Source organism: Abramis brama (genome assembly GCF_963993115.1).
Source record: "Abramis brama genome assembly, chromosome: 20".
In the NCBI taxonomy this organism is placed as follows: domain Eukaryota; kingdom Metazoa; phylum Chordata; class Actinopteri; order Cypriniformes; family Leuciscidae; genus Abramis; species Abramis brama.
In genome coordinates, this window is record NC_139982.1 from 33,894,498 (window position 1) to 33,920,506 (window position 26,009).

General features: G+C 37.7%; 1 protein-coding gene across 9 annotated transcripts; it reads right to left on the reverse strand.

The window, feature by feature from the left end:
- Window positions 1–587: 587 nt before the first annotated feature.
- Window positions 588–25,679, reverse strand: LOC311071300 (uncharacterized protein). Of its 9 annotated transcripts, none has more exons than XM_084095642.1 (14): window positions 21,168–25,679; window positions 20,976–21,039; window positions 20,541–20,599; window positions 16,274–16,358; window positions 9,485–9,587; window positions 9,274–9,404; window positions 9,094–9,161; window positions 8,645–8,761; window positions 7,186–7,275; window positions 5,006–5,122; window positions 1,624–1,755; window positions 1,456–1,499; window positions 1,300–1,343; window positions 588–1,074 (listed from the first exon to the last, which is right to left on the reverse strand). In XM_084095642.1, coding segments are annotated over exons 3-14 (972 nt in total). In that variant the 5' UTR covers window positions 20,580–20,599; window positions 20,976–21,039; window positions 21,168–25,679; the 3' UTR covers window positions 588–1,072. The 9 variants fall into 9 exon arrangements, with proteins under 9 accessions (XP_083951768.1, XP_083951772.1, XP_083951766.1 ...); XM_084095646.1 differs by having other exon boundaries at window positions 9,485–9,584; window positions 20,541–20,598; window positions 20,972–21,049; XM_084095640.1 differs by having other exon boundaries at window positions 20,541–20,598; window positions 20,972–21,049.
- Window positions 25,680–26,009: the final 330 nt, after the last annotated feature.

A 26,009-nucleotide genomic window follows, 5' to 3' on the forward strand; every position in this document is an offset into this window, starting at 1 on the left:
TTTAAACAAAAGGTAAAATACTGGTTACACAATGATTAATATTTGTAGCAAATCATAATATTTGTAGCAAATCATCAAAAAGTTACAGGTTATAAAACTTCAGCTTATTCAATCTCAACAGGGCAGTCCTGTATGAGTGAATATTACACAGGCTAATTACCTTGAAGCAGTTCAAGCAATAGATGCAAAAAATAACTTGTTCTCATCCGAGGTTTCTCAAGTTATAATAATACAGCAGAGCAATTTAAACAAAAAGAATTTCAGTTAAAAAACGGAGCTAGAAGAGAACTAGTTTCTCACTAGGGACGCAAGCGACATCAAAAATGCAACAACTAACAGTCAAAAATGCAGTCATATATATATATATATGGATCTGGGTTACATTGTTCCTATGCAATTTCTTGGGTTTTTTCCAGAGGAAATATATCTTGTGACATTTAGCCTTCTGTCACCTCAGTCGAGGGGGGTTTAGATGACAACTTTGTTTCCCATATATGGGCATTCTTGCATCCTTTCCGTCCTCTGCGCTTTGGACTTCTGTGTAGGTGTGTGCGTGCATATGTGTCTGGAAGTGTGTTTGTAGGTCCAAAATATCTATCAAAATTCACATATCTTAAAACCACACACACACACACACACACACACACACACACACACAAACTCTCTCTCTCTCTCTCTCTCTCACACACACACACACACACACACACACACAAACTCTCTCTCTCTCTCTCTCACACACACACACACACACACTCTCTGTCTCTCTCTCTCACTCACTCTCACTCACTCTCACTCACTCTCTCTCTCACTCACACACACACACACACTCTCTCTCTCTCTCTCACTCACTCTCACTCACTCTCTCTCTCTCTCTCTCTCTCTCTCTCTCACTCACACATGCACAATCTAATTATTTTTATACATTTAGGAATATTTTAAAAGACTGTAGAGTTGAGTGTGTGGTTTAGATTCTTTATATTCCCGTGTTCTGCAGAATAAAGTTATGCGATCTCTGCAGGTCCAGATGAAGAAGACTCAGATTCGGTCACACAGGATGAGTTTATAAAGCCGCTCCTGACAACATCAACACACAAAACACTATCACAAAACACATCAAGGAAAAGAAAAGAAATGGCTCATATATGCTCAAGTTTAACATTGTATTTTTTTATTTTTACAGTAGGTTTTGGCATATAGCTGTGAACGAGTTATTGTCTGTTGCTGACCGAACTCTGCAAATCATTTATTGTCAATATTTCACTGCAGAAAGCTTTCAGACTGAAGTACTGTGATACTCACACTGCTCTCCGTGTCTGTACACGAGTAAACAGGCTTCTGAACTCCTGTGGAGAAACACACACTTTAAGATCTGCTCAGATATGAGCTCACAGAAACATTAATATCTGTCATGAACAAAGTCTCTAAAGCTGCTGTGATCAGAAATAAAACTGATACCCGTGTGTGGAGCTCTCGTTTCTGAAGACGCCGTTCAAGAAACTCTTCAAGGAAAAAATAACATGATGTAATTATATAAACTCACTTATGAAAGATTGCATACACTAATACTCCAGTGACACAAAACTTGTGCATCATTTCCAAATATATACATATATACATATATACCTCTGATACACTGTGGTCATCAAATCGACGCCAGATTCCATCTTCACATTTGATGTCTGCATTATGGTGTCCACCATGATATTGGCCATAATGGTTTATTATGGCATAGAGTTCATACTTGTGGAGGGAAACCTGCAATACAACAGGAGAAACTCAGTCAAAAATAATGCAACTGTGTCAAATGTAATATTACAGCTTTTTTATTGTGTTTATAATTAAACCCATTACAGTATTTTAATCAAGTCAGACAGTTCTCAGTAACTGGGGGTTGGATTCACAATCCCTCTCCTGGAACTATATAATGAATTGAAAATCATAGTGTTAGAAGTCTTTTTAGTTTCATTGGCCCTCATTTATCAAAAGTGCGTACACCAAATTTCCAGCGTACACCCAAAACCACGGTGACTTTGAGATTTATCAATATGGACGTTGGCGTACGGCACGCTCAAATCCTACGCCAGCTCAGGAGGTGGTGTACGCACGTTTTGAGTGCGGGAATGCGCAGAAAAACAATTTCTAACACCACAAAACGCACTGACAAACTAAAAGATATGATACATTATAACCCACTGTAAAAAACAACAACATAGTAATTATAAACTTCAGTGTTTATTTTTGTAAAACATGGACTTCAATGTTTAATTTGTGTGACTTTACCAAAGCATTTGATTTGTAGGCATATGTATTCCTTCAGTTGCGAGCCTGTGCGCTTTACCTGACGTCTCAAGCCTTGTTTATACTTTCGCCTGGCTCCGCAGCGCGAGTCTCCGCAGACTGCGCGCGCACCTCCCCAAACGGACGAGGCGTTTATACTCGACGCGCTCGCCGTTGTACTATTCTTTGAAACGATGGTTAGGCCATGGGTTAGGCCCGGCAGGTGCGCGCGAACTGGGTTTAGTAATGAAAGGCTTTCAATGACCAAAAAAATTATTCAGACTGACAAAATAATAAAAATGACATTCTTCTTCTTTTAAATAATAATAATAATAATAATAATAATAATACAAATAATAATAATAACGACATCCTTCTTCTAAATAACAATAAGCGTCATTAATAATAAAAATCTATAATTTTGTTTCTTTGCACTTCCCTGGTTTCGCTTTCTCTTTCTCAAAGAAGTTTCTCTTCTTTGCCGTCTTCCGTGTGTCCATGGCGTAAAATGAGGGCGTGGGGGGAGCGGAGACTTGAATATATAGGAGCGTGTTATTCTAATGACGATCGTTTTCAGCCGCGGCATTTATCAAGGGCAGGTATTGTGTACACCTGGATTTAAAAGGTACGCACAGCTTCATAAATCAGGCGATGAGAGGAGTGTAAGCATAATCTTACGCCAATATATACGCCCGTTTCTACGCAAGAATGATAAATGAGGGCCATTGTGTTTTGGTTTTCCCTGTTCCATTGGTTCATTTTTACCTGTGTTCCTGGCCATTATTAGTTTCCATTGTTTCTGATTAATCTCACACATGTTTCTGCTCCAGTTAAGGGGGTACTTCACCTCTGGAAAGATGAATGTGTATTTAAAATGTGTCATTTATGTAGAAGAAATGTGAAATTATTTTTGAATTCGGAGCTTTCTAGACTGAGAAAAGCCAGAAAATGTATTTTTGGCTCATGTGGATGAAAGACAACAACTCCCAGAATGCACTTGCTTTGCTGCCCTAGGAGGCCACTCCCAAGCCACGCCTACCGGTAAGACAGCGCAGTAGAAAACAACAAGGTCAGGCTACCAGTGAGTCTCCGTGACGACTCGAGTCTGCCAGGGATTTCGAGATCGCCCAAAATGTTCGGGATTGGGCTTTTGCGTTCTACAGTCGCCATTCATCATGTTTACTGTGGCGAGGCTGATGAGCTGTGAGACGCATCGTCTCGCATCTCTCACGGAGGAGCAGGAATTTTCTCAGCAATGTTAAAACGCACATCAACCGATCACTTGTTTAGCGTTCATGTAAACACTACATTCAGATTCACCAATCGTAATGAATTCAGTTAGATTGAAACAAAAGGTGTGCATGTAAACAATGAATGGCGACTGCGGAAAGCAAAAGCTGAATCCCGGACATTTTGAACGATCTCGACGGCCGGACATGTCCGGCAAAAAGAGGATGGTAACCCCTACTACTCAGCTTTCTCTTTAAAAATCTTAAACATATTAATATGAGGTTCAGGCAATATGTCCATTATCTTCACTGTGTCATAATGAAATATGACATAAAACACAACCCTGTCTCTTTCTGTTAAATGTCAGTTTTAATGATCAATAATAGCTATTATAAAAGTAAAAGTAAAAGGTATAAGCAGCTATATAATAAGAAATAAAGCAAGCAATTCAGTCAAACAGACAAAGTCAGCGCTCTAGTAGGCTACAGCGGTAAAGTTAAATAGCCTAAATATATAAAGTTATGAAACTTCACTTTGCCCTCAGCAAAAACTATTGGCACGGAAACAAATGAGAGATTCAGAGAGACTAAAGATCGCTCCTTAGATATACACAAGACGAATTATATTGCATGTTTAACCACTACACTACAACCACCACTGTACTTACGTACACAGAACAACAAGTGTCTTTAAATGACCTCATTTGCGTAAAGAACAGAATACCATGTTCAGATGCTGTTAGAATTATATATACTGTTAACCTGTCAGGAACTGTAGAAATGACATTCACTGATTATCCACAGAACTATGAGTACTAGTGTTTCTGTATCCTAAGTTAGTTTAAGGCTGGATACTCTTCCTCGTTTTCTATGGCATATGAAAGTGTGGAGAACTTCAGTAAATTCTCTGTCAATTGATTGAACTTCAACTTTGACTCCAAGTCTTCATTGAGCACACTGGTCTAGTTATGGGGTCTAACTGTGATTCACTGCAGTGCAGGAGTAGTCAATCTGTTCCCCAGCACTGCACAGTGAGGGTGTTTCCTTTATTGGACACATGCAGCTCGGGTCATCGATCCCTCTACTGACCAGCCGATGAGTTCATTCAGCAGGGTCAATAAGGGAGACATCCAACACGTGCAGTGATGGCGAGGCTCCTAGAAAAGCTTGATACCTAAATCACAGGTGTCAGTCTCTGTTCCTGGAGGGTCACAGCCCTACAGAGTTTAGTTCCAGCCCTGCTCCAACACACACACACACACACACACACACACACACACACACACACACACACACACACAGACAAACACACACAGACAGACACACACAGACACACACACAGACACACACACAGACACACACACACACACACACACACACACCTGTTGTTTTCTAATAAGACTGAATGACTTGATTGGTTGGATCAGGTGTGTTTAATTAAAGTTGGAGCAAAACTTTGCAGGGCTGTGGCACACTTAACCCATACATTAGTTCAGTACCTTAATATGAGGACGAATGCTCACTTCCAGTTCATTTTTTCTGTAGCCATCTGAGGTGCTCTCAAACCTCCTTAACTGAATAACCAGTATTCCTGGAAACCTGATCATCTCACTTTTCTGTTGGGAAAACAATTTAGATCATAAGACATGACAGTATTTAATATGACAACAACCCAGCATGAATGAGTTGTGCTATCTTTCTTCAATATATTTATGAAGCAAACACAGCATTTAACAATTAAATGCAAAAACTAATTATTACAACAAACCAAAGCATATGTCACAACTACATGGACCTGTCACGGTTTTCAGGTTCAGACTCATTTGTTCGTTCTCTCTCTCTCTCTCCCTCTCTTTCTCTCTCTCTCTCTCTCTCTCTGCTGATTGAGTCATCTGTATCAACTGGTCCTCAATAGCACGACTCTACTTAATCTTTGCCTTTTCTGTTCTGTGTTGTGTTCCAGCTAGTGATGGCAAAATGAGGCTTCCTGAACCACCGAGACCTCGCAGCCCATTGCTTCAGCCAAAGGTTCATTACTCGAAGCTTCATTCAGCATTGCTCACTAGTGACACCTAGCTACTGTGCAAAGAAATAGCAGACAAATTAATTCATTCTGAACCAGTGTTCAGAGCCACACCCCCCCCCCCCCCCTCCCTAATTTTATAAAAATATATATATATTTATAAAAAAATTATATTTTATAAAATACTTTTAGAAATAAAAATATTTATTTATTTATTTTGTACTCACTTTTGTCCATTACTGTGTATAATATAAAATATGCATATGTCTGAATTTACTTGTGCAGAGTCACACCCACAGTTTATTAATTATTCATACATTGTTTGGATAGTGACAGTATGAACAACAACAGTGACACTGTGTTGAGTGCAGTGCTTATGTTAGAGGGAGTGTAATAAAGTACATTTATTCATTTAGCAGATTATAGATAACAGATTAAAGTAAACTGCATCAGAATAGTCCGGAAGGAAGGATTACAATAGATTTTTTATTGAGAAACAGAATTATTTCAAGTGTGTTGGGGTTTAGACGATTCCTCTTCTTGGACAAAATCTCTCCAGCCTTGGAAAAGATCCTTTCACAAGGAACAGAGGATGCACGGGAACATAAAAATGCCAGCTGGTATAAATGAGGACACTGATGCTTCTGTTGAGCCCAGACAGGGGAGGATTCCCTCTTTCTTGCTGCTCCATTACCAGGGAAAATGAAGAGTCACAAAAAGCAAACAAATCCAAAGGGCAATCCAAATCAAAAAGCAGTCCAGTCCAGATGCAAAATCCAGAGCAATCCAAATAATCTTATCTAATTAATATAACAAGACTATAATATAGCTAGGCCTACTATAATAATAATATACTACAACTATTCTAACCTGATAATGTAATAATATACAGCCCTCACATATGACACAATAACGACACTGACACTGACAATGATAGTTATCTAACTCTCTGACACTACTACAACTGCTTCTACTACTCCTGCAACACCCACAAGGTGGCGCGAGTTTCGAACCGGCTTTAATCCGGAAGCGACACTCAGACCGAACCGATGACGTAGCCACACAAACCGAGGCCTCGTTTGTCATTAGTCACGTGATTTTCACGTTAACAACACAAGCCTCGAATCGCGGCTTCATCTGGCACGCCCATTTTTTCTTGACACACACTCCGACGCCTCGGTTCAAATGTCACATCACTAGTTCCAGCTCCCAGTTGTTCCTCAGTCCTGTTCCAGTGTGGATGATTGCTAGATCGGATCGGGTTTATGGACTGTCTGTTTGCGGCTCTAATTGTTGCCTGGATCCCCTCGACTCTCCTTACAAGTGTTTAACTGGCTTTGCCCGCTGTTCCCATTTGTGTTTGGCTAATAAATTCACCTTACTGCATTGGGCAATTTCATCTGTCTCGTTCATCCCGTCTACCAGAGGACTTTGTAACAAATCAAAAGAGAAAAGGAGTATTTGCTTTATCATGAAATGATAAGGATAGAAAATGCTATTGTGTATTTTCTTTTTTATTTAAAGTATGGAAGAGTTTATGTACTGCAGTTTTTAACCCACATTAAAACGATTTACTTACATGTGGATTAAATACAAACTATATTTCACAATTTATCTCACATTATAACAGATATTACATGTAGGAAATATACTTGCCTTTACCCAGTCTGTCGTGTTTTTACAATCAAAACAATACAGCGGATACTCTCCACACATTTGATCAAGAAACTCCTTTAAAGCCTTTTCCTACATTGGAAGAAATATATAAAAAAAATAAGATACAGCACAGTTACACTGTTCATTAAATTAATGTGATGTGCTTGTACATGAATGTGCATTTAAATACAGACATTTATTCAACAGAGTCCCACTGAAGCCGTGTTTCAATAGAACTCTATAGTAGATACTGATACCTTTGATTAGCAATGGAGCAAAGATTCATGTTGATTTGATAAGAAGCTCTAAATATGTCATTTTGAGTCACATCGGCTATGCAGCACCATACGCAACAAACTGAGATGCACTGTGTATTCTGACACTTTTCTATCAGAACTAGCATTAACTTCTTTAGCAATTTGAGCTACAGTAGCTCGTCTGTTGGATCGGACCACACGGGCCAGCCTTCGCTCCCCACGTGCATCAATGAGCCTTGGCCGCCCATGTTCACCACTGTTCCTTCCTTGGACCACTTCTGATAGATCCTGACCACTGCAGAGCGGGAACATCCCACAAGACCTGCAGTTTTGGAGATGCTCTGACCCAGTCGTCCAGCCATCACTATTTTGCCCATGTCAAACTCGCTCAAATCCTAATGGTGCCCATTTGGCGAATACTTGCCACACAGAAATGAGAGCGATGTCTTTAGAAAGCAAAAAGTGGCTATTTTTGGAAGACAGTCATTTCGAAAACAAATATTAAATATTAAATAGCCAACCTTTCATTGAATATTAGAATGTTTAGACCAGTGTTTACTGTGAAATACAGCATTCCTGAATATCTGCTCAAACGTAGATGTTTATAATGTGCTAAACATAGTTTCATAGAGTAAATGGTCTCCGCGAGCACTGTGAGTCTGAGCCACTTACGATGTGCATTTGAAACATAACATGTTTTTATTCCACATGTTTAACTCACTTCATAACTTCCATTTGCCTTATTTCAGTGACTTAAACAAATAATCACCAACCACGCATAAACATAATTTTGTCAAAACTATAAACTTTTACATACATGCTGCTCGCATATTATTGTAGCAGAGTTTGTGCTGAATACAGCGTAATCAGATAATAACAGAAATAAGAACACCTCAGACGTCAGAGGGTTAATGAGCGCAATTTGGGTAAGAAAAAGCGTTAAATTGTTTACTGGACGAAGTGTTTAAATTAACTAAATTAAATGTTATATTTTTATACGTTGTTGAATAAAATAATCACTATTTTAGACATGCTATTGAGAGCAAATGAGACAATATTTAGAATATGAATCTAACTTTCACTATTAACCTCATCATGGGAATGACGAATCTCTCAGTCAAAAGTATAAACCACTGACAGTAAGCATTAGTTAATCAGATATATTTGATCAGACATATTCAGAAGAGCAAAGATCTGCTCACCACTTCCGGATAGTTCTGAAGAGACACTGGCAATGAGAGAAAATCCTCCAAGGTTTCTTGTGGTTTGTGTCTGTATGACCTGCATGTTCTCGTCGTCTTCATAGTGACCTTAAAAATCTACACAGATGTGAAGAAAACAGACTTTAGTGATGATCCACAGATATACGTGTGCTTTCACTGTTAAAATGATCATTCTCTGCAGTTCAGCCTCCAGCACATTAGACTGCTGATAAACCTTTAATTGTGTCTCATGCCAACAAATGATAGTCAAGGATCCGTGTGAAGTAAAGACAATGAAGAAGCAGGAGATCAAGACCAAATATGAGGCAAAAATATCTCTGGAAATCACCTGAACTTTCTTTGGAGAAACACTTCCAGAGCTGAACTGCTGTGAGATGATAGATGGTCCTTATGAAAGTCATTGAATAGATTCAGAAGAAACTAGTTACCTCAGAGGATCCAGGAGTGTTTTCAATGATCAACTGTAGATGTTCTGCTGCGTCTCGTTGTTTATGAACTTTGGGTTTGATGGAGAGAAAGCAAATAACAATCAAACACTTATATTGAGTAACTTTCATCAGCAGAAACATTGACTGAATGCTGGAAACAGCAATAAAGAGACCAACCACCTGTAATGCCGAGGCTCCTCATGACTCCAGCTGCTGAAACTGCAGTGTTCTGTTGTGTTTCTAATTTATAGAACAACTTCTTCAGTTCTCCAGCCAAGTGTCCATCAGATGAACCGACTCTTCCTCCCAATCTACAGAAGACATTGAGTGTTTATCGATCGGCTGTTTGTCATGTTGTTTCCACTGCTGGAAGTGAAAGATGTTTCTTTACCTCTGGACATGTTGCCTGAATCCCTTCGTCATGAAGAGCGTCTGAAGAACTGCATTCAAGTAGGAGGAGGTGTTCCCTTCATTCTCCAGCCCACAGTATCCTGCTATGAGAAACACATTAACACTGGACTGACGTCCATCCAGCTGACCAGAGAAACTCCAGAAACACATCCAGCAGATCTTACAACACACAGAGCCATCGAGTGTCCATCGAGATCAGAAACTTCAAAGCAAATGTTGGCTAGGTTTAAAAGTAAGTAGGTCTGGATATAAGAAAGCATGTCCAGAAACATCGCTAAGCTCCGGAACATGATTCTGTTTCTGATGCAGAAAGTTAGTTCATGCTTTCATGACCTCTAGACTAGATTACTGTAATTACTAGCTGGTTGTCCTTCATCCTCGATAAACAAGTGCAGTGGATTTTAATTAGATAAGATTAATTATGTTACTAACCATGAAAATTTGAACTTAGATTTTCATATTATGATAAACTTTTTATTACACTTCCAATTTCTATGTCTGATGGTGACTAACTTTCCATTCCAGATCTAACAATGAAACAGGATTCCTTTTATTTAGGAAGTATTTATTTATTTTTATTTCGATATGATCTAACCTTTTAACAAACTTTTGACTCAATGTAACCTTGGTCAATTGGAACTTTGAAAATGGACTCAATGTTCTGTTTATTTTGACTGTATTGTGAAATGACTGACTGAAATATTAACCCCTTACAATGTTTTTTATATTTTGCTGACGTAGTTAACAAAGGGTAATGAAAGAAGGGGCTAGGCATGTGCCGGTATCACATTTTCATGCTGCGATTAATTGAGTGAGCTTTTATCACGGTATACGGTATTATCACGATATTTTAATTGCACATGATTTTGGGGGGGGGGGATTACATACAATGATTACATGATACAATGACTGGTAGGCTACTGTTTGTATTGCTTAACACAAATTTAACGATTTCAATTCAATACTTGGGATTTGATTTAAATCTTGATTCAATATTGACTAATTTTGGATAAATATTAGGAAGGCTACAGTAGATAGCCCACATGTTATTTTTTTCTCATGAAAAAAAAAAAATCTCACATAATGCTATGTAACCATATAGAGCCCTATCAGCTGGTATTATTAAAGGTTACAAATAACTAATTAAATCAAATATAATGTGGTTTTCATTATAATAACAATTATGTAATGACACAAGTAAAAATATAATAAATATGTAAAAAAGTGCAGTGAAAATATTCAGCAAAATACTCCTCTTTATCAATTTGTTTTAGTCATCTAACATGCTGCTAGTCATTAAATGGTTTAAATGTAACTTTCTGTGACACAATTGTTCTCCTGTTTCATATCAAAAGTAACCTGCTCTGTCTTGTTTGACGGTCTTCGTGTCCTCTTTGCTCCGCGATTTTTCTCTGCGTGAGAAAACGGATGTGTGGCGTGAGCGTGTGAAGAGTCTCGCGCTGAATGCGTCGAGTTGGCAGCTCTGCTTTTAGAAGCGGGATGGATCCGGATAGGTCGGCGGCGGCCATAGACTGTAGGCGGCGGCGTTCCTCCTTCCACCATGCTGCTTCTCCATGTGAGGACTGTTTACATTAGACTAGAGTGCGCACCGGCCGCATGCTTATACACGTGGCGATTGTTTACATCAGAGTGCGCACGTGTTTCGCGCAGCATATACGCAGTGTTTGTTTAAGCGGTTGATGGAAAATAAGCTATAATGCGCGTTCTAAAAATCTAAATTCAGATCTATTATTTTTCACGGTATTTTGAAGTGCCCGCGATAACAATATCGTGCATATTCATTACCGCGATTTATCGCATTACCGAATACCGGCACATGTCTAGAAGGGGCTTGCTTTAAACAATTTATCCAATCATATTGATAGCGCATGACATGTTAGTCATGATGATTCTATTTTTATGTGTCTGGCTTTACCCTATAAAGCCTGTTATATTCTTATGTTGGCCCGAGAATCTCTGAGTATTGCTCGAGAACTCCCGGTCATTTGAATAAACCATCTGAGGGACATTTACTGAAAGACAACTGAAAACCAATCTCTTCCGTGAGCACTTAACCTCATAAAAAAAAACAAAAAACTATTGTTTTTGCCTCTTCACGATGACTCGCTTAATTTAGTCCTAATTTGTAAGTCGCTTTGGATAAAAGCGTCTGCTAAATGACTAAATGTACATGTAAATGGAAGTCTGTCTCATTTGTTTTTTTTATGCTGCGCAGCAAAGAAGTTTGGTTAGTAGTCTCGGCCAGTAGTCGACTGAAGACGCAAGAGCTGGAGTATAAAGGTTAAGTGTCGATCTGTAGACGCTCTGTGTCGATGAGTAGACGCAACAGTTTCATTTATTAAGTGTTGATTAGTAGACGCTCTGTGTTGATGAGTAGACGCAACAGTTTTATTCTAGATAGTCAGATTTAGAAAAAATCCACAACACAAGCTACAATTAGTTCAGAATGCAGCCACTAGATTTCTTACTAGAAGTTCTTTCATCTCTACACTGATTACCTATAAAGTTCCGTATTAGAGGTCGACCGATATGGTTTTTTTCAGGCCGATGCCGATCTTTTGAAATCCGGGTCGGCCAATGGCCGATTAATGCTGCCGATTTATTTTGGCCGATTATGTGCTTGTTTTTAACCTCTATTTGAAAGATAAAATGTAACACAAATAATTACTTAAGATAGACAAAATTTCTCAACAAAAACATTTATTGAACACTTTACCAATCTGCATTCTGCACTTGTACAAAAGACAAAAAGACCTTGAGATATGTTTGGTAATTGTACCTGAATGAATTGAAAATTAATTTGCTACATTTCAGATTAATATATTTGTTTTCCTTAACATTTTAATTAACAGTAACTTAAACACTTTGCAGTTTGAATGATGTCCTGATAAACAAAATGACGGAGTATGTTTTTATTTTTCCACTGTTCGATCGCGCCCGCGCCTCACACACACACGCGCGCGCGCGCGTTTGCACACAAATAAGTAAACACTTTGCGACTTTAAACACACGCGACTTTTCGATCTCGATCGCGCCCGCGCCTCTCTCTCACACACACACACACACACAACACATATTGCAGCACTGCAATCTTCACATCGCAGCCGGAGCTAAAGCGGAGCTACAGATTAGGCGTCCCTAAAGAACTCGCGTATCTAACAGTAGTTCCGCATTACTTTGCACGCGAGTTTTATTTATTTTTATAGCGTGTATTCTCCGTGGAAATGTATACACCGAACCGTGACGCCTGTACCGTTTCGGTTCAATACGAATACATGTACCGTTCCACCCCTAGTCTACAGTGAAATACAGTCACACATTACACTACTGTTTGGCCAGCATGTTAACCGTGTTTAATCCAGCTAACTTACTAGCTAACGGAATGCTAAAGTTAACTGCTGACTAGTGTCAAGTGCAGCGAAGCGATGTTTCTGTTATTCTAACGTCCGTTTTCAGAGCATCCAAGAGAAGCACAGACACAGTAGCACTGAAATGAAGCACAGAAATGCGCGTTGATATTCGGTCCAGTAAATAACGGTCGTTAAGGCACCAGTGCCGTATTAGCTCCGGGTCTGTCTGTAGCTACCCAACCCTAGCGACGACGACGCTAGCAAAGCAAAGCCAGTCCTTCACTAGCATATAGTTGGTCTCTTTTTTTTTTATTACTTATTTCTCTGCATTGAGTGACAACCCTCTCAAATATAAGACACACAAACAGAACAAATAAAAGTCTCAGATTCACTGTCTGTAAATTCTTGCTTACTTATTGTGACATGATAGCAACCCTTCTGCTGTGCTAATGCAACCTCAACTACGCTATCAATTTTAAAGTAGCCGAACGTCATGTCGCCTATTCATGTTTTTTTCTCGAAGTTGGCAGTAACATATCAAACGTTTTTAATTAAATATAAAGGAGTTTTCTCCAAGGAACTTAGCTCCTTCCTTAGGCACTGGATGAGGTCTGCTCACTCTGCTGGAGAATGACTCTAAGCGCAGTGTGCGTCGAACGCGTGTTCCACAACAACACTAGGCTGCCCACAGATGCGCCTGCCTAATAATCGGCTTAATACACTTGGATATTGGCCGATGCCGATTATGTTAAAAATGCAAAAAATCGGCCGATTAATCGGCCGGCCGATGAATCGGTCGACCTCTATTCCGTATCAATTATAAAGTATTGCTACTGACCTATAAAGCCCTAAATGGTTTAGCTCCTGTGTATTTAACTGATCTTCTATCACCCTACAATCCATCACGCTCTTCAAGGTCACAAAACTCTGGGCTTCTGATAGTACCCAGAATATCTAAGTCCACTAAAGGAGGGAGAGCGTTTCCACATTTGGCTCCTAAACTCTGGAATAGCCTTCCTGATCATGTTCAGGGCTCAGACTCGCTCTCCCAGTTTATATCTAGATTAAAGACACATCTCTTTAGCCTAGCATTCATATAATGCATCTCCTAACCTTATACAGTTATACCCAGGGCTGCCAACTTTTGAGTTTAGCTTGGAGTGAGATTTATTTTTTTTTTTTGGGGGGGGGGGGGGGGGGGGGGGGGGGGGGGGGGATATTGCATCACAATAAGTGTAATTGTGATTGTCAAAACATTTGGTAACTAAATAGAATTTTATGAAGTTTAGTGACAACATGTTACAATGTTTACATTGTACAATGACTGGTAGGATACAGTTTTTATTTAGATTTCAATTCCATTCTTGTGATTTGATTCCGATTTTGATTCAATATTGACTAATTTGGATACATGTTTATTTTAAATTTTATTTAAAAAAATAATCTCACCTAATGCTGTAAACATAGAGGGCCCAATCTGCTGGTATTATTAAAGGTTAAAAATAACAAATTAAATTAAATATAATGCTGTTTTTGTTATAATAACAATTATTTAATGACATAAGTAAAAATATAATAAATATGTAATATAGTGCTCAGCAAAATCTCCTCTCTAGCCATTTTTTCTATTCAGTTAACATGCTATGGTCATTAAATGGCTTTCCTGAGCTAAATGTAACGTTATGTGACATAATTGTTCTCCTGCTGTTATATTGACCTCTTTCCGTGGTTGAAAAACACTAATTGGTTGATATTATGTATACTTTCGGTAAGTTGTACTGCATCTTTAAATAAAAAAGTAACAGATGATCGGTTCACGTGCACTTGAACTGAGGCGCTCAGCGATCCGTCACGTCACATTTACAAGCGCCAAACGTATTTTTGTCTGAATTTCGTAATAAAATTGACGGAATCTAAGAGCTGAGAATTAGTTTAATATTAAAAGTACCTCTTTGCTCCGCAATTTTTCTGTGCGTGAGAAAATGGATGTGTGGCGTGAGAGCGTGTGAAAAGTGTTAATTGCGTGAGTCTCACGCTCAATGCGTGAGAGTTGGCAGCTCTGGTTATACCAGATCAAATGCACATGGTTATCCTTGATTAATGTTATGAACAGCAGCTACGTAATTATTTTCTATTTGCTTCTGTGTTTTATCTCGGGACGCCCATCAGAGGTAACTAGAGAGTATGTCAGCTCCAGTTTGGATCCAGCCTCTTATGAAGACTTCAGATGACACCAACTCTGAATCAACATCACCAATGCTGCATCTTTCTAAATTTCATAATTATTTGTTTACAAACAAGTATTCATTACTTCAATTAGCTCGTTGTTTCTGCCTTATTATTACATTGTTTAAATTAATAAACGTTTAGCTAACTGTGATTTGTATATGAACATTTCTGAAATCCATAACTAAGACAGTTACCGCTGATAACAGATCACTGTAAATTGTAATCTTTGGACTCGTGCATTTTCTGTAAAGCTGCTTTGAAATTATGTGTATTGTTAAAAGCGCTATACAAATAAATGTTAATTGATTTAAATTGAATATCAATCAATATTCATCAGCTTTGACAGCAATGAAATGAAATGTGAGAAAAGTAGTAATCTATGACTGTGTGTTAATAATGTCCATCTTCAGAAAACAATCCCAATATGAACGGTTGTGTGAACTGCAGAGAACAAACTCACTGAAGATCAGACTGTTTCTCACAGAAAACAAACCGGATCATTGTGACAAACACAGACAGTAACGTGAGATATCAGTAACGTGAGACGTGACGCTTTTCCACTACACAGTACCAGCTCGCCTCGACTCGACTCGGCTCTGTTTGCTTTTCCACTGTGTAAAAGTTGTACCTGTACCAGCTTCCAGGTACTTTTTTCGTACCACCTCCGGCGAGGTTCTAAGCGAGCTGAGGCGAGCTGAGGCGATACTAAAATGTGACGTGAAAACACGGCAGACTGCTGATTGGTCAGAGAGAATCATCACTATTCACTGCGTCATCATTGCATGCGCCAGACGGAGTATCCTGAATAAAAAACAGCAAAACAAAAACAAAAACATCCAAAAACAGCATACACTCGATTTCCTCCATTGTCCTGTGTGTGTGGGTAGCGGGTGTGTCTCGCGTAAAAGATTTAGTCACAGCAGTTTCCTGCGGCATCGCTATGACGACCAGGTACTATTGTAAAGGTACTATCTGCAATGGAAAACGGAGCGAAAAGCGAGCCGAGCCGAGTCGAGCTGGTACTGGTAATGGAAAAGCGCCAGAATCTTCTCCACAGGGTTTCAGGGATGGAGAAAGTGTTTTCTTTCAGTACAGCTCTACTCTAATCATGATTCACACACTCTTTACTGATGGAGATGTTCAGATCAGATGAAGGGTTCATGTCTTACTTCTGTTCCTGGCTGTTGAGTCAGTCTTCTTTGTGTTTGAGAGACTCTGGAGATGATCCTCTCTGGGTTCCTGTGTCTCCTGGCTCTGAAATATGTTTTAGAGGAACTTGATCAAACTCAAAGACTGTTTACACACACAATATATCTGACTAAATGACAGAGTCAACAATGACACTTGATTGAACATCTTTACAATCTACAACTGCATTATATTCTGTGTCCACAGACCCAACACTGCTGAATAATAGCAGTATAACAGAATATCACTATTAAATTAAATGTATAAAACGTATAGTTCCGGTCCTTGATTCTGATTGGTTGAGCCGCGTTCAAAGCCGTTGGGGCGGCAGTGGCTCAGTGGTTCATGTAGGCTGTCTACAAACTGAATCTCCCGACGAGCTGGATGGTGCCTTGCATGGCTGACACCGCCGTCGGTGTATGAGTGAATGGGTGAATGTGAGGCTATGTAAAGCGGTTTGGTGGCCATGGGTCTGTGAAAGCGCTATATAAATGCAGTCAATTTTTCCATTTGTAAATAACTCCACACACACACACTGTGCCCTGGCCCTAAAAGCAGCCAGGGCTGCGCATCTCCGCAAACTAATAGAAAATAACCAAAATAATCCAAGGTTTTTATTTAACACCGTGGCTAGACTAACAAATAAACAGACGTCACCTGAGCAAAATATTCCGATACAGTTTAGTTGTAATGATTTTATGAATTTCTTCACTGAGAAAATAGAAAGCATCAGAAACACAATTGTAAATGTACAATCTTTAATGGTGTCTCATGATTCAGCCTCAATTATCACCCCTCAAGAACAACTACAGTGCTTTACAACTATAGGACAGGAAGAGCTAAATAAACTTATCATTGCATCTAAACCAACAACATGTTTATTAGATCCTATACCCACTAAACAACTGAAAGAAGTGTTACCTGTAGTGGAAGAGCCTCTTCTCAATATTATTAACTCGTCTTTATCTTTAGGTCATGTTCCAAGAATATTCAAGTTGGCCGCAAGGATCTGTGTTAGGCCCTCTGTTATTCTCAATATATATGCTGCCGCTTGGTAATATTATAAGAAAACTGTTATAATAAAGTTATGCTGATGACACTCAATTATATATTTCATCACAGCCAGATGAAAACACTAAATTATCTAAATTGACAGAGTGTGTTAAAGATATAAAATACTGGATAACGTGTAATTTTCTGCTTTTAAATTCAGATAAAATGGAGGTATTACTTACTGGTCAAAAAAACTGCCCACAAAACCTCTTACAATACAATTTTAATTAAGAAGGATGTCCTGTTACTTATACACTACACTACAGTAAAAGACCTGGGTGTTATATTAGACCTGTCTTTCGAAAATCATATTTCATGTTACAAGAACAGCCTTTTTCCAAACATCGCTAAGCTACGTAACATGCTATCTGTTTCTGATGCAGAAAAGTTAGTTCATGCATTCATGACCTCGAGACTAGATTACTGTAATGCTTTATTAGCCGGTTGTCCTGCATCCTCAATAAACAAGCTACAGTTAGTGCAAAATGCCGCCGCTAGAGTTCTTACTAGATCAAGAAAATATGATCATATAACACCAATTTTATCATCTCTACATTGGTTACCTATTAAGTTCCGTATCAATTACAAAGTATTGCTACTGACCTATAAAGCCCTAAATGGTTTAGCTCCTGGCAGTGGCGGTTCTAGGATTTTTCTGTAACAGGGGCCATTAAGGGGCCACATGATACATTCAGGGGCCAAATACAGGGTACATTCAAGCACACAAAATAATTTATTCAGTACGGTGCAAATACATTTCGGCAGTCATTCCTTTTTCAAACGCTCTAATAAAAAATTATGAGCCAGTTAAGTTCTTAATGATTTTTTTCATTTATTTATACTGTGCATAAAGGACACAATAATGCACTTCTTTCTGAATTCCACCTTTTAAGTTTCATAATCATGTCGTCGCTTATAAACAGTAAATTATTGTTAATTGTTTGGGGGTGGAATTGCATCTGTGATCGTTGTGAGGAATTATCCGGTTGCTCTTCTCGTCGACGACTGATGGGTGGGAATCTCTAGTCTAGGCACCTCAAGATTCGATTCGATTACGATTCAGAGGGTAACGATTATCGATTATTAACGATTTCTTTCTTTTTTTTACTACTTGGTACTTTTAAAGCAAAGTATTTATGATGACCCATAACGAACTTATTTCCAATAGTTCCTCTATTAATTTTATTAATAAAACAAATGGAAGTGATTTGGCAAGTCAACTGTAAGGTTACATTTGCCAGCATTTGTCCCAACATTACAAAGAACCAACAGGAAAATAAATGTGTGCCTGTACTGGCAGCATACTTGTAATAAATTAATACAAAATTCAGCATATTCTGAATCTCTAGCATTTAATAATAGACTTCTAACCAACATCCTCTTGTTATTTCCAATGAGCAATATAATCCTTCAGACAAAAAAAAACAAACATTTTGCTGTAGCAAATTCACAAACAGTTTTCGTTCAAAAATATAGAATTATGTACCAGCAGCTCTCATACTAACATAATGCTTGTGGACTAATGCATATTCTGAATAATTAGTAACATACAAAGCCGCTCTTATACACAACTAAATAATAAAGAGTTATGACTTGAAATGTTTGCTGTATACCACAATCAAAAACAGCTTATACAAAAAAAGTGAATGAACATCTGCAGAGAGTCAAAATGTAACTTTTTGTGACTGGCATTGCACATATTGCAGGGCACGTATTAAAAACGTATTAACAGATCGGTTTAAAGCATATTGATGTGAAAACTTAATACAGAAAGCAGCTCTCATACAAAAAATACTAAATAGGTAACAATGAAATTGCCAATTTTCCATACGTTAACTTTTAACGAAGAGGGTGCCGTTCAAATTTGGCGCTCAGCCATCATGCATCTGTTATGTGCGCGTCTCTGTTATGTGCACGCCACAGACTGTCCGCGCACTACATGTCCGCTTTAGAGTTCCGCCTTTTGCGTTCCGTCAATATTACGTTATTAGGAAAAAATATATATATTTTTTTTTAGAAAATCGATTTTTGACATTTGTGAATCGATTCTGAATCGTCCACGTCCGCATCGCGATGCATCTAAGAATCGATTTTTTCCCCCACCGCTAGGAACGGGGGCCAATCAGGGGCCAATCAGATTTCAGCAGGGGCCAGGGCCCCTGTGGCCCCGCCTCTAGAACCGCCAATGGCTCCTGGGTATTTAACGGATCTTCTATCGCCCTATAATCCATCGCGCTCTTTAAGATCACTAAATTCGAGGCTTCTGGTCACTCCTAGGATATCTAAGTCCAGTAAAGGAGGGAGGGCGTTTTCACATTTAGCTCCTAAACTCTGGAATGGCCTTCCTGATATTGTTCGAGGCTCAGACTCGCTCTCCCAGTTTAAAACTAGATTAAAGACGCATCTCTTTTAGCCAAGCATTCACATAATACTTACCTTTTCTACTACAGTTGAATCAGATTGAATGCATTAATATTATGAACAGCAGCTACGCTAATTATTTCCCATCTGCTTTTCTGTTGTTATCTCGGGACGCTAGTCCAGAGGTAAATAGAGATCGTCAGCTCCAGTTTGTATCCAGCCTCCCATGGACACTACAGATGCCCCAACACCCGTGCAGAGACGACTAGAAGCATGTGAAGAGACGACTCGACGCTGGCGATATGTTTATGCCCTAAATTAATACATGATTAACTAACTGTATTTTTCTATGTACATTTCTGAAATGCACTTTCTGTAAAGCTGCTTTGAAACAATATGTATTGTGAAAAGCACTATACAAATAAATTTGAATTGAATTGAACTCTGAGCGCATTACATCAGTGTTACTGCACAACTGCCGTTCGTGACTCTCTGTTGCTGCATTAATATGAATTTTATGAATCAAATAAATATTAAAATTAATATTTTTTATGGAGTAACCATTTTATAAAAGCAATAAGCCTCTTGAAGTGTTTCATAGTGAATTTAGATTTATTTCTGCTTCTAACAACGGCCCTCAGCTGTTCTAAACTCACTGTAAAACACGGCTTCACAAGCATTATTGCTTTAAACTACTGTAACAGTAAAAAATAATGGCATGTCAAATACCAATTATCTGTAAAATATCTAATGTAAAATTATCTGTATAAAACAAGCACACGAAGCACAAACGATGTGTGTTCACAATGAAACCCCTAATAAAACACACACAACCTTTCCAGCAGCATCTGGGGTCACTTTACTAGCCATCATCAATCGCTGAACTTCACGTCTGTGGAGGAAAATAAAACACTCTTTTAAAATAGCAGTTGATAAAACGAGTAGTTTTATCCATAGTAGGAAAAAAAAAGTGGTCCAGTTAACCGTTTGGTTACTGACATTCTTCTAAATATCTTCCTTTCTGTTCAGCAGAAAAAAAATAAATTCATACAGGTTTGAAACAACTTGAGGGTGAGTGAATGATGACAGAATTTTCATTTTAAAGTGAAGTATCCCTTTAAACATTCCCTTCCCACTCTTCCCCCCATACTATAGCCTACATAAAATAAGTCAGCGCTCATAATAGTTCCACTCTCCCGGGAATTTTATCATTTTTGATTAAAATTCTCTCTGAAATGAAATATTTCATAATGTTGTTCGCTTACCTGTCGTCCTCTTCAGATCTTCCGCATCAGCTCATGTAGAACTAGATAGTTTATCTCGTGTTTGACGCCTATTTCTATCTAAAGATATTTTTATGATTTATTGGGGAAATAGTTTACCTAAATCAGAAGATTAACAGAAGATTAAACTCGCATTGCCGGCTGTAAAGCCACATCTCCAATCACGTATTATTATTACCTGAACTGTCTTTGCGTGATTTTTCTCTCCTCGGACTGTCTTGCTTTAGTCTTGCTTTCAGTCACTCTCTAAAGTGTGTCTTTAACACGTGACCAGAGTGCTCGTCGCCGCTTCGATCAGTGAAGTGGATACAGTGTTGTCTTGTATGGCGCTCGCTTTGTGTCATTTCTTTCCTAACCAAGCTTAAAGACGTGTTAACGTGCGTGTGGAGAACGTCTACAGGTCTGCACGTCTGCCCGTCTGCACGTCTGCCCGTCTTAACGTCTGCACGTCTGCCCGTCTGCACGTCTTAACGTCTGCCCGTCTGCACGTCTGAAGCAAAATGTGCCTTGGCTAATTTAAAAATAGCGCACGTACTTTTATGCAGCTACTTGTATGACGGATTAATAAATGACTAACTTACTAGCTGTATTTTTCTATGTACATTTCTGAAATGCATTTTCTGTAAAGCTGTTTTGAAACAATATTGTGAAAAGCGCTAGGCTACAGCTAAATTTGAATTGAATAGACTTGTCTTATTTGAGACACTGTTCGAACAGTGTGGGCTAGAAGACTTGATCATTTAGCTATTAAAGCTATTATTAAATTAGATGAAGTAATTTTCAGCAGAGAAAATCACATTAATAGCTATTTAACATAGGCCTAGCTTTTAACATCCTCGAAGAATATTAAGAAAATACTATTTAGGTTTGGATACATAAAAAAACGAATCTCAACAGTAAAAAGCTTTGAATGTAGGCCTATTTTGCAATATCAATTATGCACGAGCATGTGGGAATATGAAATAGGCTATAGGCTACAATAATAATAATAATAAAGCTCTATAGTAGAGTGGATGCATTACTTAATTATATTCTTAAATTCTATGTTATAAAAAAATCGTTCTATGAACTTCTAGCAAGCTCATTTAAACCGAGTTGTAAATGCCGAAATGAACGGAGGCTAAATAAATATTAAACTACTAAATATCAAAATAAAATTGCCGGTAGATGGCGCCAAGGCCCTGTTCTATTGAGATTACTGGTTGATGTTCAACCTATTCTTTCAAAAATACAAATATATATTTTAACACCCACACAACTACTCCTTTTAGACAAATGTTCTGCTGTGGCGCTGTTTGGAACTGTATTTTTATTGACTTTTGTGTGAAATGCCAGTCATTAATATATTGTTTATTTACAGGCATTCTGGTTTTCTAAAAACTGCTCATTACAGAAACATTCAAACAAATATTTACAAATTTGTGTTTTACTTGGTATTTTTTGATATTCTTGGCATGTTGGCAATTCATTTTCATTATATATATATAGGCTATATTTCATTATATTTCTGTTACTCAGATGTGAAACATTATGTGAATTTAAAGTGGCTGCGTTATAAATAGAAATATGGGTATAGCCTAATGTATGTGCTGTTGTTGGTTCCCATGACATGCTACATTTTAACATTTTAATGACAGTGTCTTGGCTATAAATTTTGCATTTCACTATGAAGGGGAATGTAAAGCATTAAATCAACCAGGTCTCTGAAATAGCTCAGAGGTGCATGAAGCTTCATTTGACAAGCATATATAGACAGCACAACTCCATGTCACACATTTAGATAATGGAAGAACAACACAGAAACAAACAGGGTCAACAGTCTGGAAGAAGAGGAGTAATGATGTGTGGTGGAAGAAGGGTACGGAGGCAAAACAGTGGAAGAGGTCAAGATTGTGGACATGTTTCTAATGAAATAAGGACACTATTGCAGACAATGTTATCAATCATGACCTTACAATGACTGAGGGTCAAAAGGTAAAGCCGAATGTTGAGAGAACAACAGTGTCTTCAATCATTCAAACGTTTGTACACAGAACAGGTGTGTAATCAGACATTATTTTCAGTACTGTAATACTGTAATACGTACTCCACTTGCATTTTACATACAGTAGGCTAATACAGTAAATATACTTTATAGAGAATGTAACACACAAACACACACACATAGTGTGTGTGTGTACCAGAGTTTCCGCTAGAAAACAAGTGACCGGCAGAGGTTTCGTTTTCCGGACATTTTGATGATATGCTGGTCAACTTAATTAGTAAAGTTGAGGAAAACTGGAGGCAGGCTATGTAACTTAAAAAATTACATAATCAGGCCGAATGCAACATGTTTATTAGCCTAACTTTCAAATAGACGAAAAAAAAAAAAAAAAAAATTATACTATGGTTCGTTTCTTCATTCGGATCTATTTGCGATCCATTCCATTCTAAACAAACAACGCAGTTGATATGCTTCGTCCTTGTTTCCAATAAATGCACGCATAATTATCAGCGAAACTTGATCAATGTTGCAGATATGTTTTGCTATGCATGCACAAACAAATGCCTTTCAACTTATGTGTGCAAAATTCAGAATAAAATGAATGTGCAGCAATTTGTACAAATAGAGAGTCTAGGTATACTATAAGTGTTGTAGCCATTAAGCTCATTTAGTTTAATATTTGTTAAAATATTTTAATGTTATTTTTTTATTTATGTTGATTATGAAAAGTGAACAGCACAAGTAAGATAGGATGCGCAATATCGAGAGACATGGAGCGGGTCAGACATGATTTTGACCACTTAATTAAGTTTTGTTTTGTAGAAAGACTTTTCTGAAGTGAATTTCGTTTTGTATAAATTGTATCTTAATTTTAATAATTTTTTTTATCAACCGATTGCCTGGAAATATAGCAGACGATATAGGCCTAATCATGCAGGCGCCCGCGCGGTCACTTGCATTGCTCGTGAACTGGAGCGCATCTCATCCTAATTTAACGAAACTCAGCATAGGCCTCACAGACATGAAATAAATCTTAAGAAAGCTTGAAATGTCTTTTTAACAATTTAAAACTAAAAGAAATATAGGCTACGCTCTGATTAATGTAATCCATGATGTGCATTTCTCTCTATAGGCGCGTTCACTATGGAGATGGATCGTCAACTTCATCTTTACAGCTGTTGTTGCTGTTAATAAACTAAAAATAATAGGCCTATAATTTTATTAAACAATAAATTAAATGAAATTGTAATTGTATTAAAAAAGTAACAAAAAAATCCTGTTTAATTTTTTTTTATTATTTTTATTATTTTTTTACCTATGCTAATTACGCATTAAATTCAGGTTGGCTACTGAGTCGCTGTCCTCAGTGCCCAGAAAAGCGCTGAAACGGAGATGAAGGGGAAACCGTTCTTATTTATTTGTTGGCTTATTTTAACTGGCCCATCCAGTTTTCTGGAGGCCCACCTAATCAAAATCCTGGCGCCGCTAGTGCTTCAGCGGTCTGATATCAAGAAATAACAGACCGCATTCCACATTGGAGTTCAACCAAGCCATGTAATAATGTTTAATAACTTTAAAACGGTAGAGCCTGTTCCTTTATAACATAGCCAAAGGTCGGTGTATTTTTGCTTTATACATTTTAGGCTTATTCTCAAATTCAGATTGTGTTAGGGGGCGGGATTATTAGGCAATTTTAATCGGACAATTTGACCGGAGAGATTTAATTTTGTCGGACATTTCAACGGAATTACAACGGAAACCCTGATGTGTACATATGTATGTCATTGTGATATAAAGAATATAAATATAAATCGTAGCTATATAGTTTAAATCTGAAAATACTGAACACAAAATACTGAGCATATTGTATAACATGTACTTCATTAACTGCAAAATTGTTAAGTGAATGCTTTTTACTGTAATTTTTATTTATGTAACAAACTTTATTTCCCAGGATTTAAAGATTTAGTGTAGCATTTATGATTATTGTGTGTGCTTAAGAGCAGAGTAAAGGTATGGGTATTTCATGTGCTAGACAGGAATAGGACCAGCATGCAGACAATACCATAGAATAAAGCAGTCATACTCTGACTATTTAAGTCTATTATTCTGTTATTAAAAAATGCTACAAATGACATTACAAACTCTTCGTTTTGACATAAAAATCCATTTAAAAAAAATCATTCAGTCATACATTTTACTTAATATTTATCTTGTGGAATAACTTCCAAAGATGCATGCAGAACCCATACAAATCTGTAAGACATTTAAAGCACTGAAAATATTTTACAAAAGCAAATGTATACTATAGCGAACATTGCTCCTTTCAGAAATTGTTAATGCATTGAGCCCTTAATGTACAGGAATAAATGACCCAAGACTTACTGAAACTTCTTACTAGTATATCAAGGAGTGGACATGGCAAATGAGCAGATAAGTGTCCCTCTGCTGCCACCTACTGACTTTAGTGGTCATTTACTGTCCTTTTTGTTTTAAGTGTTTGTTTTTCCTGCAGGTGAAAACAAGATGCATTAAGCCTTTTACTTTATTTATCAGGGCTGTCAATTGTTTTGCCTGAGTTGGGTGATATATTTGTATGCTCTTAACATAGTAGCAAAAAAATTTGCAGTATGACTAGGTTACATTTAATAGAGTGCTAGGCTTTATAAAAACTGTAGTGTAGCTCTATTAAATAGTATATTTATGTTAAACTATTTTAAATTGAATGATTTGTTCAGAATAAGTATAGCAGTAACCAGCAATCAGAAGTATGATAATTAATTTTAGTTTAAAATCCAATACGTTTTAAAGTGGTTTCAGATGGTTAATTAATATCCTACTAAATGCAGCATCTATGAATGAACTTGAGGCATGCAGACTGGCTGCTGCAGGGCTTTAACAAATCTTAAACAAACAAATATATGACCCACTTTTTCTGAATTTTACTAGCCCATTTTATTTGTCTCTCATCGTATACATGACAATATACTTTTATCTATCATTGGGATACAAAATGCATACTTAACAGACATTCAT